The 18,730-nt window shown below is 49.3% G+C and overlaps 1 protein-coding gene across 3 annotated transcripts in view; it reads right to left on the reverse strand.

The window, feature by feature from the left end:
* The window catches only part of WDR59 (WD repeat domain 59), a 48,357-nt gene that overhangs the window by 29,208 nt on the left and 419 nt on the right, over nucleotides 1-18,730 (reverse strand). The window contains exons 2-12 of one of the 3 annotated variants that reach the window (XM_050713194.1): nucleotides 18,083-18,235; nucleotides 17,405-17,579; nucleotides 15,268-15,317; nucleotides 13,160-13,295; nucleotides 9,842-9,927; nucleotides 8,856-8,936; nucleotides 6,831-6,868; nucleotides 4,439-4,527; nucleotides 3,842-3,958; nucleotides 2,833-2,910; nucleotides 1,646-1,802 (exon numbers count right to left, since the gene is read on the reverse strand). In XM_050713194.1, coding sequence (XP_050569151.1) covers nucleotides 1,646-1,802; nucleotides 2,833-2,910; nucleotides 3,842-3,958; nucleotides 4,439-4,527; nucleotides 6,831-6,868; nucleotides 8,856-8,936; nucleotides 9,842-9,927; nucleotides 13,160-13,295; nucleotides 15,268-15,308 — 823 coding nt within the window. In that variant the 5' untranslated portion in view covers nucleotides 15,309-15,317; nucleotides 17,405-17,579; nucleotides 18,083-18,235. The remainder of the gene's footprint in view (nucleotides 1-1,645; nucleotides 1,803-2,832; nucleotides 2,911-3,841; nucleotides 3,959-4,438; nucleotides 4,528-6,830; nucleotides 6,869-8,855; nucleotides 8,937-9,841; nucleotides 9,928-13,159; nucleotides 13,296-15,267; nucleotides 15,318-17,404; nucleotides 17,580-18,082; nucleotides 18,236-18,730) is intronic. The other 2 variants (XM_050713193.1, XM_035543456.2) reach the window with 2 other exon arrangements.

An 18,730-nucleotide genomic window follows, 5' to 3' on the forward strand; every position in this document is an offset into this window, starting at 1 on the left:
TCTATGGATAAGGCACTAAACAAAGCCAGAACTCACGAGTCCTATCCTGCCTTGAACTGACCCAGGCTCATCAGCCTTTATCCCTCCTGCACCAGTTACCACACCTCAAAACAGGGCATAATTTACAGACAGAATATAATGAATGTGATACCAGTTTTCGAACTAGGAATGAACAAGATCAACAACAACGCTTATTTAAGCAGAAGAAATAACGTAGTTGAGAAATGGATTTATTTTTACGAGAACTGCAAAGTTGAAACAGGTGATGAACTAAAATATCTCGATGCAGATGTTTTCGAAACATTTCTAAGCTACAGCAGCTGGTTCTATCCTTCCTCCTTTTCCTTCTGAAAGACTCAGATAATGCCGAGACAAGTTCAAGTTGTAACAAAATACATCTAGCCACATACTATCTATCAGCAGATAAAGGTATCCAGACTTATTTATGTCCACATTTAGGCCTTGTGATACAGTTTAGGTTTCCCTTGTCAAACAGCTGCTGTGTTTAAGAATTTGCTACTGCACAGCTGCTTCCTACGCCCCTCTACTGAGGCACGGGGGCTGTCTAAATTCAGCACAAAAGATTGTGTGGAAGGAGAGCTGAGCTATCTTGGTTGGCTGCACTGAAGCAGACTAGGAATGCTTGCGTGATTGATTAATGTTGCTTGAGATGAGGATGACTTCAAGCCTTGGATATGTATCTACGAACTCAGCTAAGAGCACAACTGTGGTTCAGGTCTGCTCGATTGTTCACAGACAAGCTGTCTTAGACTGCACCTGGTGGGTGCACAGGCTCCAAGGGCAGGAGTTTACAGTACTGAACATCCCGGAGAACCAGCACAGGAGTCCCATTCACTCACAGTGCAGAGAAGAAACCAACTCCCGGCTCAACTTTGAGCCAGCATCCTTGCTGATCTGGACTCTCCCATCATCTGTGCGCTTTTACACAGTGCTGCAAAGCAGCACCAAAGCCAGACGTGCTCGTTCTGTCGATGGCAGCTGAGGTTCTGGAAACAAAGCTGTGCTCTGTGTCATTATCCAACCTCTAATATGGAATTTCCTATATTTAGCTGCCTACACTGGAAAATTTAGTCAGGATTCAACTCTGACAGCAGCCTCCCCATCCCACGCTCTCCTTCCCCTGCCACTGCCAGCACACCACAGATAAGGCGAGTGCTGGGTGCACCAGTTCTGGGGCTGGGATACACTGGAGGCTGTGATCTGGGCAGCGATGTGAGGGGTTAACTGGCTGCCTGCAGCTCTGAGCAGGGGGAGGGTCCCTGCACTGTACACCCATCTAATAGTTTGTACAACTTCTTCTGAAAGATCCATTTAAAACAGACTCGCAGGGGAGAGGAAGCAATTAAGAGTCACCGTTGACCCACTCGGCATTCAGTGGGTTTGCTTCGTTAGCTTGGAAACAACAGGGAAATACTTCTGTGGCCACTGCCATAAAATAAGTACAGAACAGCTGTGACTTGAGGGAGATGGCAGGCAGGGGCTGGAAGGCAAGTAGGAGCTGCTTCAAGGAAAGGCAGGAGTCAAAAGGTGACGGCATGAGCATCGCAGCCAGCAGCCTGGCCTCTGCACCCACAGAAAGACAACGGCAGCAGCCCGTGGGAGACACATCTGGCCCTGAACTCACCTTCTTTCTGTTTCCTCCACTGAAACTCCAGCACCACGTCATCGTGCCCCACGAAAGTATGCACAGGCGTGTTCAAGTCAAAGACATTCCAGAGAAGCAGACTGTTCTCTCGCCGGAGCTGGGGGACCATCACTGTCACCAGCCCGTTGCTGAAAGGCTTGAGAGAGAAACACCCTCCTGGTTAACCTCGGGGAGTTAGGCTCCCATGCTGTCAGCATGCCCTGTAATTCTTTCTTTTTGCCATTAACAAGAACAAATTGGTTTTAAAGGAACTCAGCACTAAACAGAAACAGGCCTTAATCAGGAGAGGCTGGAAGGCAAGAGGCTGTTGTGCAAAACCAGCATTTTACAAGGGAAAAGATATAATAAGCTCAGAGAATATTAACTGCAGCCCCCTTAAGATTTGCCATTTCTTTCTGCTTCTCCCTGACTTCTCAGCTGTGAGGCCGCAGGGGTTTCACCACTGACTTTTCACATGGGATCCTTACTGCAGTTTGCCAAGAACTGCAATAACTGCTTCCTAGGGACCGAGCCCTGGCAGCTGCTCAGGGCCACGACGCCCACAGGCACGCTGTAATCCACTCCCACAGCCCCACTAGGGGATGGGGAAAGGGGACCAAAGCCTCAGGGCACAGCACTGACTTCAGGACATATCCAGATGTCCAGGGAAGAGAACAAATATAACTGATGGTAAGAGTCTTAGCTTCATACAACTGGCTGCTTGCTGTATAAGGCAACAGCTCTTGGATCTGATATGCTGTAAGAGCCCACTGTGGCACACTTAAAGATCCTGGGAGCAGGGGAAGCCCTCAGAGAGGGCAGAAGACTGCTGCACTGCTCTGTGCTGCAGGTACCAGTGCTGGACTTGAATGCAGAAACAGGACAGCGAGAGCAGCAGCTGCTTTCTGAGCCTCCCTGCTCCCAGAGCCAACCACCCGCACCTGGGTTTTATCCCCAGGAGGATGATGCCAAAGACTGGGGATCTCACACCGCCAGCAATTCCTTCTCCCAGGTACCTCCACTGCAGATGTTGCTTTTCCTGGCCTTTTAAGCACCATGAGGGATTTTAAAATCAACTTAACCTGCAGAAGAGGCGTTGAGAAGCCCTTCAGCAGCTCTTTATTTAATGGGCCTTCATGCATTCGCTCTCACAGCACAAGTGGGGCTGGTGGGCATTTCTCACTCACCGTGTATCTTGCCTTCCAGACGGGAACTTGGCAGGGAAGGATATTGAGGTATTTCCGAGGCTGACGGTAATCCCAGAACTTCAAAAAAGAAACCAACAGAAAGACAAGCAAAGGCACGGGTCAGCTGGCCATACTTTTAAGCTGCAGTTTTCCATGTGGCTTGCAGACAGAACAGAGTGAGAAACACGCCAGGGTGCCCACAGCATCATTAGTAACCCCATTAACAGCAGAGATGGCCCCAAAGGATGAATATCAAGCTATCAGCATCTGGCAGCAGCTCTTAGACAACGAGCCACTTGGGGTCACGCTCACAATGATCAGAGCTGGAGTAATTAGAGCAGGGAGACAGGCAGCCTGCTTGGGCTTTCAGAGCTACAAGGTACCCCGCAGGCTCCTAGCCAATGTGCCAGTCCAGACTGGAGGCAGGCCCGCCCTGCTGTTACTGCTAATTTCGTAATGAAGAACCTAACCTTTTGCTTTGCTAGAATACACATCAATTGCATTCACCTCGGAGCTTAGCTAAACGTGAATGGATTCCATTTGGCTGACGTACCAAGCACACTATTCCTCCCCCACCTCCCCAAGTGAAAGGCTCTGCATAGCAATGCTTGCAGGCATGCCGATAACCCAAGCTGACGTGAGCTTTGGAACCCCGGGGGCTGGAGCACATCTCACACCAAGCTGCTGTGATCAGCTTGAGGCTGGCAACACCACATTTTGGGTAGAAGGCTCTTCTGGCAAGTGACAGGCAGAGGCATTTTTTTCAGCTTCAGTACTGCCCAAATCACCGCAGCCACATTAAACTAAGGCAAGCATACGTGCACCCATCCTGCAGTGACTTCTGTGTCTATTCCATAAGCGTGTCCCTGGCTCAACGCACACAGGCTGCCAGAAACCAAAAAATAAGGACTCAGATCTTGCCAGCGGCAAGCACTTCTCAAAGCAGCAGCAGGGATGTGCTCCTCCACCCTGACACCTCCCAGGCAGGAGTCCCAGAAGCAGCACTTACCCGCACAGAGTTGTCCTGGCTGGAAGTGGCCAGCGTGTACTCATTGTCAGGATGCCAATCCAGGCCGTGGATTTTCGAGAGATGAGCTGCTAAGTATTCCACTGCAGTGCTGGGTTTCTGGAAGGAGACATTTTCATTCTCAGCACGGGACTTCTGAAATTTGGTCTAGTTCTTTGGCATAAAAAGAGACACTTCAACAAGGGCAAGAGGTAGAACACCCTCCTCCCAGGGAAAGGCATTAGCTCAGCAGAAGCAGTTGAAGGAAAAGAGCTGTGAAAGGTGTGGCAAACTCCACAGCGACCGAGTGTAACCCAGCACCACACTTTTATGCTCAGTAAAACAGTTAAGTACTCTGAGATCAGCAGCAAAGCGTAAATGGGCAGAGTTTCTGGGGAAGGTGGTTATCTACACACGCTCTTCAGTCTCCTGGGCTCCCCAGTGTCTCCGGTTTCCCTCTAAGTTTTCCCTAGATCAGCCCACAAAAGAGACTGGGGATAAAGCAGTATTTTTTTTCTTGGTATTTATCTGTGACCAGAGGGACATCTGCATCAGGGAGGTGGGAATATGCACAGGTGGCTCAGGAGACCCTCAACTCACCCTTTTGTCCCATATTCGGACATCTCCATCGTGGCTTGTTGCTAAACAGTTGGCATTCTTCTTGTTCCATTTGACCTGGGAAGCTCCAGCTGCAGCACAAACAGAGCAGGTCAAAACAAGCAATTAACAAGTGGCACAGCACACTCCTCACCTGTCCTTAGGGATGCTCTTAGCACAAGAAAGTCCTTCAGAGGAAAAATATCCCAGTAGCCAGCATGAAGGCTGGCTGAAAGTGAGTAAATCCTGATTTCTCAGCTTAATATTTGTCCTCTGAAGACCTCAAAGCGTGTTCCAGTTGTGTGCTGTCGTGCCACAGGTTGCACTGGATTAAAATATCTGTGTCCATTAGCTCAGATGGAACAAACTTCTTCCATACATGAACTGCAGGTTCATCGCCCCCCTCCCAAATCCCTTCTGTTTTCATTCAAGCTGCTTCCCAGTGCCCACAGATGGATTCGTTTCCTCAGCACCCTCTGTGCTGTCTGATGCAATACAGGACAACAGTGTCCTTCATCTGTTATTAACACAGAGGTGTGGGAGAAGACTATGGTGCAGGTGGACCACGAGGCTGGCCAGCTGCAGGTAAGCACACCAAGTGGATCAAAAGGCCCACCTCAGAAACTGTCAAAATACACCAAAAGTCAAAGATATCAGTGGCATTGTACAGAAACTGGGTGGTCCAGGTATCACGAGGGACTCAATCAAGGGCCTAACCCAGATGTGGGCTGCTTGTTTCTGATACGAAACAGAATTAGGCTTCGGTCAGTGTGGACTGTTCAGACATTGGAAGAGAAATGTGTGTTCTGTTCATCCTTACTCTGCAAGTATTTTCAAAACATTTTACGCAATCAAAAAGGTGAGGTTCATGAGAAAGCTAAATAGATCTCACAGCCTGCTGCTATGCCTTCGTTACCTACCTCCTGCTGCACGGGGAACAGGTTCACCCTCCCAGTCTGGCAAAAAGCTAGCCTGGGGAAAAAGGGCTGCAAACAGGCTGTGTTGATGGAGCTGATCCACTCACTGAAGGGTACACAAACGTCTGGACCAGCATGAAACAGAACCAGGCATGGGAGGAGGGAGACTCTCTGGGGAGCTGGCTATTGGGCTGGCTCAGCTGACCTGTGGAACCTCACCCCAGGCACCAGAACAGAACGCTGCGTCTCCAATTCGGTAAGGCTTTTGCTGCTTCTCTCCAATTCTGTAAGGTTTTTGTAGCACTGTGGTGGAGAGGCTTACCAGCTGGGAGGGAAGGAGAGGCTGCAGATGCGCAGCCTACAGAGCTAACTGAGCGGCAGAACACGAGATGCGTGCTATGAGGACTGCTGCAGTGCTGGGAACAGTGACTCAGGAAAAGGACATGTTTTGCTCCTCATCTGCACTTCACCCTCCTCCAGCACGAACCGGTCGGGACTGACACGCAGCACCTGCCGGCAGGCGGTGATACAGGCAGCGCTGCCAACAGCCATGACAAGCGCCTTTCCAGAGCAGGTGCAGCCCACAGAAAGGGTTTTCATGTCATCGCTGCAGCTCCCAGCACGCTGAAGGTGCTCCAGGGAAGCACAACACAGCCTGGGAAAGCTCCCAGCCCCTCAAGGGGGGCGGGCTGGGCAGTCGGCAGTCACCACCACTGCCTGGAGCGCAGCTGAGGTTCTCAGCTGATTCAGCCGAACACAACAGGACACGGAGACATCGCAGACAAGCAGCACGCAGAGGACAAGCAGCGTGGCAGGGTGGTTAAGCAGGGTGGAAGCTGTTCATATCCAGAAGGCACAAGTGCCCACAATGTTCGGGACGGCCAGTCCAGGCACAGCCTGGGAGCCTCCAAGGGCTGGCGCTGCAGCTGGGGCACCTGCTGCAAGGCAGGTAAGTTGTGGGAGACTTTGAGAAGCAACACAAGAAACAGCCTAGGGGAGGCTCGCTAATTGCTGAGACAAGAACCTGTGGCTAACTCATCCAGCAGGGAGCCTGCTGAAGGCCCCAGCCCCTTCGTTTTACCAGTCTTCTCACTCCACATTTTAACCCAACCCAGTGAACTCTTTTTTCCTCCCATTTCTATGCCATGAGCCCACAACTCCAGCTGGCTGGCTGGCAGGCAAAGGAGCCCAGAAGCTCATTTTGTTACTATTCACCCTCTCCTAAAAATCAGCAGCACAAGGGAACTCTTCCTCTCCATCCTTACTCACATCCCTTCTGCATTCTGCACCTCCAAAAGGAGCTGTGAACCAAAGCCTCTCAGGCTGCAGCTGCATGGGACAATCACATGCGGTGGCACTTCGGTACTCCGCCACGTTCAGCCTCAGAGCACGAAGGAAGAAAGGAACGACAGCAGGGGTGCACAACACTGACTTTATATATTAAACATGACTATATCACATATACACAGCATACTTACCGACTGCAGAGAGCGAGACCGTAGGCTTCCTGGTGTCTCTGAAACGCAACGTGGGGAATGTGAGCACCCAGGGCACAGCCCAGCAGGTCCAGCTGCCCCAGGGAGCTCCTCTGTGGGAGGACTGTGAAGTCCTGTGCCAGGACTGATTCGATTGCTGCCTCCTGGGAGTTAACGCGCCTCCTGCTTACTTAAATTGTAAATCTAAAACTCAGATATGCCACATTAAATGGAATAATCAAGAAGTAACGAGCTGGAGGACAGCAGCCATTATTGCCACAAAATACAGCAACAAATTTAGGACCTAGGATGGAGCTGGAGGGGACGCGAGGGAAGAAAAACACGTGCGCTGGGTGGCATGTTGCCACCGGGCAGGCAGAGGAAACACTGGGCTCACTTAAGTTGTTAAGGAAGCAACAAAACCGCCTTTCCCAGGAGGACTGAAAGGAACAAACAGAGCTGTGGAAAAAAAATCAACAAAAGCCATGGATGTGTTTGTCGAGCCTTTGCAGACCCTGATTCAAGGCAGATGGAGCAGTGACTTCAGAGCAAAGGCTTCACGTCCAGGATACAACAACAACATTAACAGGATGTAAACCCAGCTACACAGACTCTACAGACCAATTTCTGCGGTGGTACAAGCCAGTGTGGCACCACGACAGCTCGCAGCAGCTAGGACATGAATCAAGGCAGTAATTCAATCCTTGACATTGCTCCTCAGGAAGTCACCTGCCCCTTCAGGAAAAAAATGCCAGTGGAAACAAGGAATAGCGTCTTCAGCTTTTGAGGTTAGCGGAAAAGCAAAGTATTTTCTGGAATGAACAGCATCTCTCCCACCAAGAATTTCTGTCTACTCAGAAAGTTATTTTGTAGGAAAAATGAAGTGGGGAACTTCCAGCTCCTCTTACTGCAGGATTACTTCCCTAGAGCTTCATTAGAGGCTTCACCAGGATGTTCTCTTGCTGGAGGCCAGCAGTCCCCAGAACTCACTGCCCTTGGACACTCAGACCTTGCTAGTCAGTACATGTAGGATGCAGACGTTAGTCAGAGACTAAGCAAGCATTTTTGGATGGGTGATACACACAGACACAAAATGGTGGAAGGGCACAGCAGAGTTAAAGCAGGGCTCCTGACACAACCTTCAGAGACTTTTTTTTTTTTTTTTTTTTTGCTTGGCACTAAGATAGTATCACAGGAAAACACAACCAGCAGTTATTGTCTCTCTGTCTTTTAATTACACATTAATAATATATTGCCGTTCTCAAGCACCATTTAACCAAGGATCTAAGTGCTTCGTAGGAGCTAAACAAGCCTCAGGGTACCCTGGTGCAGTGGGGTTATATAATTATCCTTCTATTATAACTGAGCAAGGGAGGCAGAGAGGAACAAAGTGACTTGCCAGGGGTCATAAAGAGTTGCTGTACAGCCAGCACGAGGACCCAGGAGCCCCAGTGCCAGCTCCCTGCTTCTCAGGTATAAAATGTGGGGCTTTAACGTTGGCGGTTTTGGACAGATCTGCTACTGTGAAATTACTCATGATAGAAAGCACCAGGAATCCAGGGAAGTCATGAACTGGAAAAGGTTCCTGAACAGTGCTGCCAGTCTTCACACCACTGAGGGAGAGTCAGCTACAGTCACTGAATTTAGAGGAAAATGACTGCAGGATCATGAAATGGTGCTCACTCACTCAGCTAAAGGGGAAAAGAAGTCTTGAGGAACACCCTTGGGTTCTAGGAAAAGCTTCCAAGGAAAGCTCTGAAGTAGCTAGGGACAGAAGGCAGTAGGTATTTTTTCCCCACTCAGGAGTATGACTGTGACTTAACTATACCTGCTTCCCTTCACTGACTCTGAACTGGCTTGAAAGCAAGGGACCAGAAGCCACCTTCAAGATCATGGGAAGTGGATGGAGCCCTTCGTAAGCAAAGCTGAAAAGCAGCACCCTTCAGTGCGTGCTTTGCCCTGCAAGCTGCTAATTATGGAAACGAGCCCAGTGATTTCCCTGCAGTGCAGAGACATGCTAGTTCTTACTTGATGTCCCAGATGTAGATGTACGTGTCAACGGAACTGGTGACCAGCAGGTCTGGCTCAAACACCGCCCAATCCAAGTCACTGCAAATGCAAAGTCAGAGTAGGAAAGCAGAGAAAAGCAGTTAGCATCAACAATTATTCGATAATTAGCAGTTAGCAAGCCCCCAGTACATTTCTTTGACAAATTCATGGCTACTCCAAGACATCTACTGAAACTTTTTAAGTAAAAAACAAGATCTTAATCATTTCTCTAAGTAAATTCCAAGAAGCAATGAAATACTTCTGAGTAAATTCCAGTGAAACATCCCCCTAGCCCTGAGCTTTATAGCTGTCACATGCGCGTGCTCTTTCCCGCGCAGGAACAGGCACACTGCGAGCTCCCTGTTACCACACATTCTTGGCATCAACCCTTCGTTCTGGAATGCCTTCCTGTTGGGCTCACCAGGTGCACCTGGGACACAAAGAGCCTCCAGGCAGCCCAAACAACTGCCATTTCAATTTGCTGCGATTACTTTTCATAGTCAGGCGCTGGAGTAAAAAGCACTGTTTCACCTGCATTTCCAGCCCAGCACTAAAGCACACCCCTGGAACTGCAGGCAGAGATCTTCTATGCACCACTAACCCACCGTGAACTTCATCTTTGGGATTACCTGCTTTAATTCAGCTCTATCCCACAGAAACATGGCTGAGATTCAATTTAATAAACATGCTGCCGCTATCTGTTTCCCTGCTGACGATCCTGTTTATTACAAGGACAGCAGCCTAAGGCAATGACAAGAAAGCCATCAAGGGCTATGTGGATATTCTGGGGGAGCCACTTCACATCTGACATCTTCTCCAGATGGGACGGCAAGGCAGAAGGGCAGACAGCAAGTAAAAACAGGCTCAGAGTAGAACCTGAGTAAGATCAGGACCGAAACATTCACCTTCAATGAAACAGCTCTTTGTTTTCCACCCAACAGTTCACAGCACCACTTGTTTCTCACCTGATCACACGTGTGTGCCCTTGCAAGGATGTGCAAACTTCCCCGTTACCTTCCTTCCACTTATACAGGTCAACTCGCTGGTTGCTCTGAAATTAAAAGGAAAAAAGAAGACAATGGCAGGCAAACAAGGCAGGGCACGAAGCCATGTGCCAGGACCAGGTTCCTTTCCCTTTGAATAACCTGTTACCAATCAGTCCCACTGTGAATAGCAAAGTCCTTGCCCAGAGCAGGAGAACAAAGATGAACCTACAGGCTGCAAGGACTCAAAAGCCTACGCTTTAATTACATCCACTTAAAATCGGAGATAAACAAGAACAGGAGAAAAATCACATTGCAAAACGTTTCCATGAAATGATGTTCTCAGAACTTGTATGTCCTAACAAGCAGTTGTAACTGCAGGCAGCCAAATTCTCTCCGCAGGAATACCCTGCCAGTCTGTTCGTGTTCACAACCACAGTTCTCAGTGAGGGAGATGATGGATCACCGCTGGTCCTCCTCAACATTCCCTCAATTCCCTTCTGCGATAGTCAGGGCCACTGCAAAATGAGACCAGCACAGTCTGACGGCTTCAGGGTCACCTCCTCAAGGGTACTTCCATTGTTGCCAGCCCAGAAAAAAACCCTTTAAGTGCTTATCACTAACTGTAAACCACAGGAGCAAACCAGATGAATCAATGGCAATGTTATTTAGGGCTTCTTCACTCATTCCAGGAATAAATCCTCCCCCAAACCCAGCCACACACACACACTTATTTGAAACTGGCTGTTGTACTTTAAGTTCACGTTCTGCCTCAACCAAAATTTACTTCCTGCCCCTGAAAGATTAGAGCTGGCCCAGGCTGAATCGCCTTTTGGGGTGCATAAATAGCACCAAGCACAGTGGGTCTTGAGCCCTGGCTGGAAATTCACGTTGGTTTTGCAAAAATCAAAATAATAGCTCTTCAAAATTTGATCTTCACTAGCCCCTCATTTTCAAGCATACATGCAGACGAGGATAAAGATAATAGAGACCAGACAAATCTTACAATCTGTGGCCTTTTTTTTTCCTACCCCAAAGCTGCTTCATAAGAATTTGAACTTGCAAACGGATAAAACACTCCAGCCTTCCCTGAAATGGAAGGCCTCCTCCCAGCTCAGCAATAATATATGGCATCTCTCTAAAGGCTCACAGCAGGGCTGTGCAAGAGCTTGGGGCAAGGAAAACTCCTTGCGTGTTTCTCACTGACAGAAAGACTTAAGAGAGGAGAGTGAAATTACCCAACAGGATTTGTCCAGGACTCCAAGGTCGATGCTACAAGATAAGTATCACCAGAAGTTTCTCAGGCTTTTAGTGGGGCATCTCACGTGGAAAGCACTGCCTGTAGCACCAGGTGTGGCAGAACGACAGCTCCTCCCACCAGAAGCACTTTTTATAAAAGCGCTTTCAAAAAAGTGCTTCTGATGATAAGAAATAGCACAAACTTCCAGTGATTTCATCACCCTCTTGCTCAAGCATTTGTGACCACACAACAAGAGTAACAAGAGGATCTAGCACGGAAAACAATGGCATTTCTAAACAACAGCTCAGGAGTCCCCAGAAGTGCGCTCGAGCCAGAGGGCTGACACGGCCGAGCACAGCAAGAGGACGTGTTTCAGCTCTTCTGGAAAGAAGCCAAAACAACGAGAAGCCCTTATCCAAGCACAAGGACAGGCTCCCCCTCTGCCTGCACCGCTTCCAGTCAATTGGAAGTCAATTGGAAAAGCTTTTTGCAAGCAGGATGGAAGCCTCTTAACGGGGATGCAGAGGGGTAAGGACCCTCGGGACTGTCTACAAGACTTGCGTGGTGCACATCAGCTGGCTCCATATGATGACCTCGGCAGAGGATTCACGGAGGATCAACAGCCAGCTTGAGTCCAAAAGGAGCCAAGTGCATCTTTACAGTGCTGAATCCCAGCTAATTTGGCCTTCCCGATATAACTTCGCCCCCCTAGGCATGGCCCTGCACAAGCACATCCAGACCTGACCTGGAAGGCAGACCCGAGCACACAGCACAAGCCCGCTTTCCACTTCCAAACAAGACAGGCTAAATGCCAGTCCTCGGGCAGGGCCATGCTGCATCGGCACCGGAACGCCAGCTAACTGGGAGACAGCTGCCAGGGAGGCATCCCTGACCCAAACTGGGAAACCTGCCTGATCCCATCTCGGGGATCCCTCGCCTGATGTGCAGCAGCAACTACATCTTAGCATCTTCATCTACAAACAGGAGCAGCGAGGTTTGATGCCACCTACGACTAGCTGAACGGAAGGATGGCTGCTGAAGGCTTCTATGAACAGGCAGGAACCTTTAAGACATCATTCATGCACCAGAGCTGGGAGGAGAAAGATTGAGGGTCAGGGAATGTCAGAGAACAAACTGGCAAAGGCTGTAACTGGCACCACTGGTCCCCTCTTCAGGCCACCTTTAATGTCAGTAGTAGCCAGTCCTGGAGGCAAAAGGAACAAAAAATCCCTGAAAATCATCTTCAACTAAGTGCTTTCTCAAAACAATAGGTGAAACCTGCCCACCCCACCTATTTCAGGACGCAACAGCAAAGATGTCTGTGAAGAAAAGAAAGGTCTGTGCCCAGCTAGTGCCAGTAGCTGTCAACCACAGTGCTGCAGCACAGGCTGCTGCTGGCGGGAGCTGAGCACGCTGGGTGAACGAACGAGCTACAGAGCACGACAGGCTGAGTAAAGGGCTACAGGCTGCGCTCAAGTCTCAGATGGCCACTAGACCAGCCCTTTTTAAACACCGTTTGCATTACTGCTTCTTCAGACCAGTGATTTACTTCTCCACACATGAAATAAGAACTCCTTGCTGACCTGGTACCTGCCCATCTGCCAGCCCAGGTTGTTACAGCGGTGAGCCAGTATTGACTTGGGCTATTTACGGACTGCCTGGTGCACCACATCCCACCAGGAAGGCAGGGAGGCGAAAACAAAACAGCACAGAGCAAGAAATTCAATAACTGGAAGATCTCATAACAGAATGGAGGTCAGAAACAGAACATCCCCCTTCCTTCCAGAAAAGGACCGGCTGGATGCCTGATTTATCTGGCAAGGCGCTTTACAAAAGACAAGGAAGCAAAACTAGGGTCAACACTTACCGTCCAATAACTGAGAACCGCCAAGCCCAGCGCCTCACCTCGCTGGCAGCAAATCAGAACTAGGCCTTCATCTTGCTACGTGACCCGCAGAGGCACGCCCGTGCCAGCCCCACGCAGCCTTCCCAGTGCAGAGTTTCACCCACGAAAGCCCAGGGAAGAGCATGAGCTACAGCTTTTAAACGAGTGAACTTACCGACGCCGCAAAGTAGTAGGCGCAGCTGTCGTGGGGGTTCCACTGCACCGCCCCGATGTCCCACTTGCTCTGTCGGGAGATCTTGCGGTGACCCTCGTTCGGGGCATCCAGGTTGACTATGTAGAGGAAACGGCGGCTGCAAGGCAGAGATACAAAAAGGCTGCATCACACGCTCCTTATCTCCAAACCCCAAGCTCACAGGGAACTTACAGACTGGTGACCAGAACACCAAGGGAAGCTTTTAATGAGCCTTGTGAAAACACCTTCCTGAGAACGCTCGGTTTGACCACATAATTCCAAAAGGAGTATATTTAATAAAAATTAAAAATCAAGACATGGAAATTAGACAGAATCTGCAAATGCAGTGGGCATCTCAGACCAGAGAAAGCCCCAGATAACTGGGACACAGAAGGAAGCACTGGGAAGCGGTGCCCTGACAAAGGCGGCTGAGGGTTTTCACGCCACACGGTTTGGGGGCTTGGTTCTGCAGACGGTACAAGCAGAGCCATGCGGAGCTAGCTCAGTTGCAGCAGCTCGTTACCATGGGTGGACACGACACTGCGCTGACCTGGCTGCATTACCGACCTGAGCTAACCCTATTTGCAGCAGCGAGACGTTTGCATGATGCTGCAGCTGAGCTCATACATCCTGCTGGACCCGGCCGGCTCCCCGCAGAGCTAGGTGAGGTATCGTTCCCTCCAGCATGATTCATCTTCGGAGCACGATAAACCACCCAGAAATAATTGTAAGGCAGCTGAGCTCTAATGGAAGACCAGCACCAAAACATAGGGAGCCATACATAATTAACCACATCAGCACCACGTACGTCAGCCGCACAGCGAGCACACAGCTGCTCTCAGCACTGCGAGTTTTCCCAAGAGAAAGCACAGAGAGCACCTTTGCCGGCTTTCCAAACCAAAGCCCTCAGGGCTACCAGCTCTGAAGATGCTGAAGCCTCTGAGGCTCTTCCACAGCTTTAAAAAGAAAGGAGGCGAATGCTGAGCAGCTGCTGGAGAAGCCTGAAAAGCAGCCGGACCTGATGCTGAACAGCAGACTGCCCTCAGCTCGCTTCTGGCCCAAATAAACTGGGAGCTGTGCAGGTATAAGAGCAGGCATCGAGTCAGACCCAAACCAGCTGCTGAGCGGGCTGCTCCTGCGCAGGGCTTTGCATGGAAGCAAGAAGGCCTCCGAGTTGTGCCCAGCCACCCTTTTCGTCCAAGACCAACCAAAGCTGTGCCTGAATTGGAAAGGAGCATCCAAACCAGTGCGGTAACTGGGCACAGGACGGTGGCAGCTGGGCAGGCTCCTGCTGAGCAGTCCAAGACTTGCCCTGGAAGCGGCTCCCCAATGCCAAGCCCTGCCAGGAGCTCGGAGTTCACAGCACCTCCTGCAGAGCCTTGTTAGTGAAAGGGCTCCGTGACCGGAGCTGCTGAGGGCAGAGCCACGCGCGTCCTCAGCAGCAAACCCAGCACGGTGCCTCGGTGTCCCCCTTATGGCCCACTGGAAGTCCCACAGCTGGCTTATCGAAGGTACAGAGACAGACCAGGCAAAGCCTAGCACGCACAGGAATACCTCGCTGTCAGATCGGCTCTGCTAACACCTCGTGGGTGGGGGTGGCAACGGTAAAGGGAAATGGGAGAGCACAGGGTAGGAAACAAGCCCTGAGAAACCACAGCAGGAGATGTTTGGCTCTTGGTGAGGATCATCCCACGCTGAGCCGACACAGGAACAGGTCAGAGAGCTTGGCTCCTCTGACCAAGCACACCACAGGGATCTCTGGGGCAAATTTCATCTCGAGCAAATGACTTAATCCACATTTCAAGCAGAACCCAAGCAGTACTTTCGGGTGCTCCACCTCCCACAAGCAGATTCAGGAAAACACATCAGGAAAGTCACAGCAGTGTTTTATTTTGCTATTGGTGCTGGCTTTAAACTCTGCATCCCATCGGAAACGTGACCCAGATCCTCTTCACGAAGCCTCGAACAGAACTCAGCCGCACCTTTCCGAAACAATTCGTCAGCCCTTGAGCTGAGGTCAGCCTGAAGGTTGCTGATCTGGCTTGGGGAAGTGCCTGGCACACATTTCTAACGGGGACTGTCACACTCACCCTGAGAGTACCGCGTGCTGTCCCAGGCAGTCCACTGACATAGCAGTTGCCTGTTAAAGAGAAACAGAGAACAAGACTAAATCATCGCTGTCAGGTCAGCCTCTCAGTCAGACACACAGCTCTGGGGAGGAGCTCAGGAAAACCTGCAAGCTTATCTTCAAGGCACGAACTGCTACGGTAAGAGTCAAAGCTGATAGCTCAGGGATGGCAGAAGTAACGCCCCTTACAGGATCAGAGGGGTGATGGCGTAGCAGTTCATTTTGGGATGCAGGATAGCATAGAGAAAACATCATTTTACTTTTTTTAAAAGTAAAATGAAGTCAAGGTGTGGCAAACACCATGATGAGCACCGAGACCTTGCTGCTCTGTTCTCCCTGCTATGGCAATCACAGCTGCTGCCGTTCAATCAGCAATCTCTAATAATCCTTATTAATCAGCCCCTGCTCCTGCTCAGGAGCTTTCTCAGCCTCTCTCTCTTCCATTGCAGGGCCAGATTTAATTATATAGGCACTGGGAGATAAAAGTGCAGCCATTTGTACGTGGCTGGTCTCCAAACGGGAGATGGCTAAGAGGCATCAGAATTTACTCCTCGTGTAGGAGGCTGAGATAACTTAAGTGCCATAAGAAAAAAAAAAAAAGACTGAACATTGTCTCCCCCCTCTTCGTGCAGAACGGAATTAGATGACGATCTCGTTTACCTGCCCAGAGAACAAAGGGAAATTTGACTTGAAAAGCTGAACAGTTCGTCCCATAAACATAGATATGACTTCAAGACAGTTTTTAGCATTGGCAGCACAGAAGCAGAATATGCCCCACATTCTTCAGCCTCACTGCTGTCATCTTCAAAGCCGCCTATCGGAAGGCTTTGCGTGTCTCTGCCGCTGCTCGCGATTCCACTAAGTACCCTCAGCACGGATCCAGCAAGACTTTAGGATGTCCCACAGCTGCTACTTGGAAGTAGCACTAAAATCAGACAGCCAGCGCGGCAATCCCGTTCCATTTCAACCAGATTTGACAGAATCAAACAATTTTTTTTCAACCATTCTGAACACTGCCTGTCCTCAAGTGCAGGAGGGAGACCGCATCCCCTGCTCGCAGGTGCCCCAGCCAAGGGAAAGGCAGCAGCACCGGGGGCTTGTCCCTCCTGCAGACCCAAGGTCCACGGGGAGAAGAGCTTGTACCTGCACCCCACCAAGCTGAGCTTCACGATTTCTGCTTTCCTTGCTTTCTCCTAGGTAGCAAATCTAGTCTTCTGGCAAGGCCTTCCTAATCCTAAAGCTAATACTTTAAATAAAGAGCCAGTTTTTAAATCTCTAAATGGTAAAGAAATAATCCCAGCTTCCTAGATTTCACATCACCTTGCAAAACAACGTGCGTTATTAAATCTATACAAAAAAAAATCAAGCAGGAGAAGGAAGTTTTCCCCGATGATGCACATTTTGCTTGAGATGAATTAAAATGAGGATCACTAAAGCCATTACCGGAAGCTTGCTCATGTGATGGAGAGCTCGTCAGCCAACGTATTTCACACAGCTTTGGCCATCTTTCCCCAAGGTAGAAGAACAGCAGTCAATTTAAAGTGATTGATAACTTCATGTACAAGTTTATTTTTCTGGCATTGGCACCAGGATCTCATAAATCTTTAAGAATCTTTTTTAATAACGAACACTGGTAAACTGTTTTTCCAGGCACTCAGCATCAGAAAACGTAATGACTAATTATATCGAAGTAAAAACCTTCACGTGGCAGGCTGTTTGCTACTCTGTTGGGTCACAAATTAAGTGATTTTATGGCGAGATCTTCCCTACAACGTTACAGTCTCTTATCTAGGCAACAGGGAAAAAAAACCCTCAGCAGCTGTCAGATGCATTTAACGCGCCGTCTATGTCGGTACATCAGTCTTCACAGCACAGCCTTCCAGAAGGGGGAAGCTGAAACAGAACAAACCAACCTGAAAAGAGTCTTTATCCTAAAACAATCAGACTAGCTGGAGCTGCTGTTTAGGAGCACCAATTATCCCAACAAGCGCGTTACGAACACCGCACGTCTGAAAACCAGCTCTGAGCCCACAGCCCAGAAAATATCTTTTACAAATATCTGCTACAAATGGTTGGCAGCTGGTTTTGCAGACACATACAGCGATAAATGCAGCAGCTGTCCGCTCTTTGAGTTATCTTGGTTTTGGGGATGGGATGTCGGAGACAGCACGGCCTACAGGCAGAGCTCAAGCCTGGTACAGGAGCGTAACAGCTGAGGTGTTTCCATTGCTCAATCTCGGGTTCCTTATCTGCAAAAATCTTTCACGTAGACTCCTAAAAAAAGCTCAAGCCGAAATACATAAATAAGGTTAGTCTGAAAGCAGCAGCCTAGCAGCCCTGGATGCTGAAGCTCTCTGGTTTCACAGGAGAGAACAGGCAGGTCAGAAGAGCTCTGGAAAGCACCAGAGTAAGCCGAAACTACTGAAATACCAGTGGTTAACCTCCCCGCTAAGGTATACACCAGTGAGACTGAAAGGCAGTGCTGCAGAAGAGGCTCAAACACCTGCTCTTTCCCCCTCTGCAAGTCATTATGAATAAGCAATCAAATCATGAGGCACGTCTCTCCAAGCCAGATGCAATTTGAATCCGTGATCTAGGAGTAAGCGCCTTCGGATCTCAGTTTCCTGAGAGCAAATCCTCACCAACAGACAAGACTGCTTTAAGAACTTCTTCCAGGAGGAACACAAGACCGATATAAAGCTTTCCAAGTACAGAGCTGGAAAGCTGTGTTAGCTTACAGAGGGCAGGCTGGATGTGACGCGCAGGACTCAACACACGTGGTGAACACAGAGCTGACATTGCTCTGGAACACGAGGACGAACTAGAAGATGAGAGATTTTCCAGACCTATTTTTTATTTTTCTGGGTTTCCTGCTGAAGTAGCTCATAGTTCACCCACCAGGCTCAGCTCTGTGAAGCAACTGGCAATGCCTTAAAAAAAAAAAAAAAAAAAAAAGCAAAAACCTGTTTCTCAGAATAGCTCCTAAAAAGGCGTGTAAGCAAAATCTGAAGGGAGTTCTACTGCAAGCAGCAACTTCAAAAATAAAAGCTGACCCTTTTGCTATTTAAAAATCTAACCCGCTTTTCCTGCTAATCGAGCCATGCTCAACAGCAGCCAGCAAAGCGGCTGTAATGGTCTCGGAGGAAAAACGAAGAAAGATGTGTGGGAAGAGGTAACGTCTTCTATTAGGCCTGCCAATAGTTGGGAAAAAATAGACGTTTCAGAGATCTAATTGAGAGGGGAAATAAAGTGCCTCGTGAATTAAGGCATTTTCCCCATAATCTGGTAGAGTAATAGAAATATTCAATAGTTCCGTTACGGTACCTACTATTTCTGCCTGTGTCTAAGCCGGGAACTTGCAGAGAAGCTCACCTGCACGTCGGGCTTTATATATTTGGCAAACAGACGAAAAGGGAAGAAAAGCT

The sequence above is a fragment of the Cygnus atratus genome, chromosome 12 (genome assembly GCF_013377495.2).
Source record: "Cygnus atratus isolate AKBS03 ecotype Queensland, Australia chromosome 12, CAtr_DNAZoo_HiC_assembly, whole genome shotgun sequence".
In the NCBI taxonomy this organism is placed as follows: domain Eukaryota; kingdom Metazoa; phylum Chordata; class Aves; order Anseriformes; family Anatidae; genus Cygnus; species Cygnus atratus.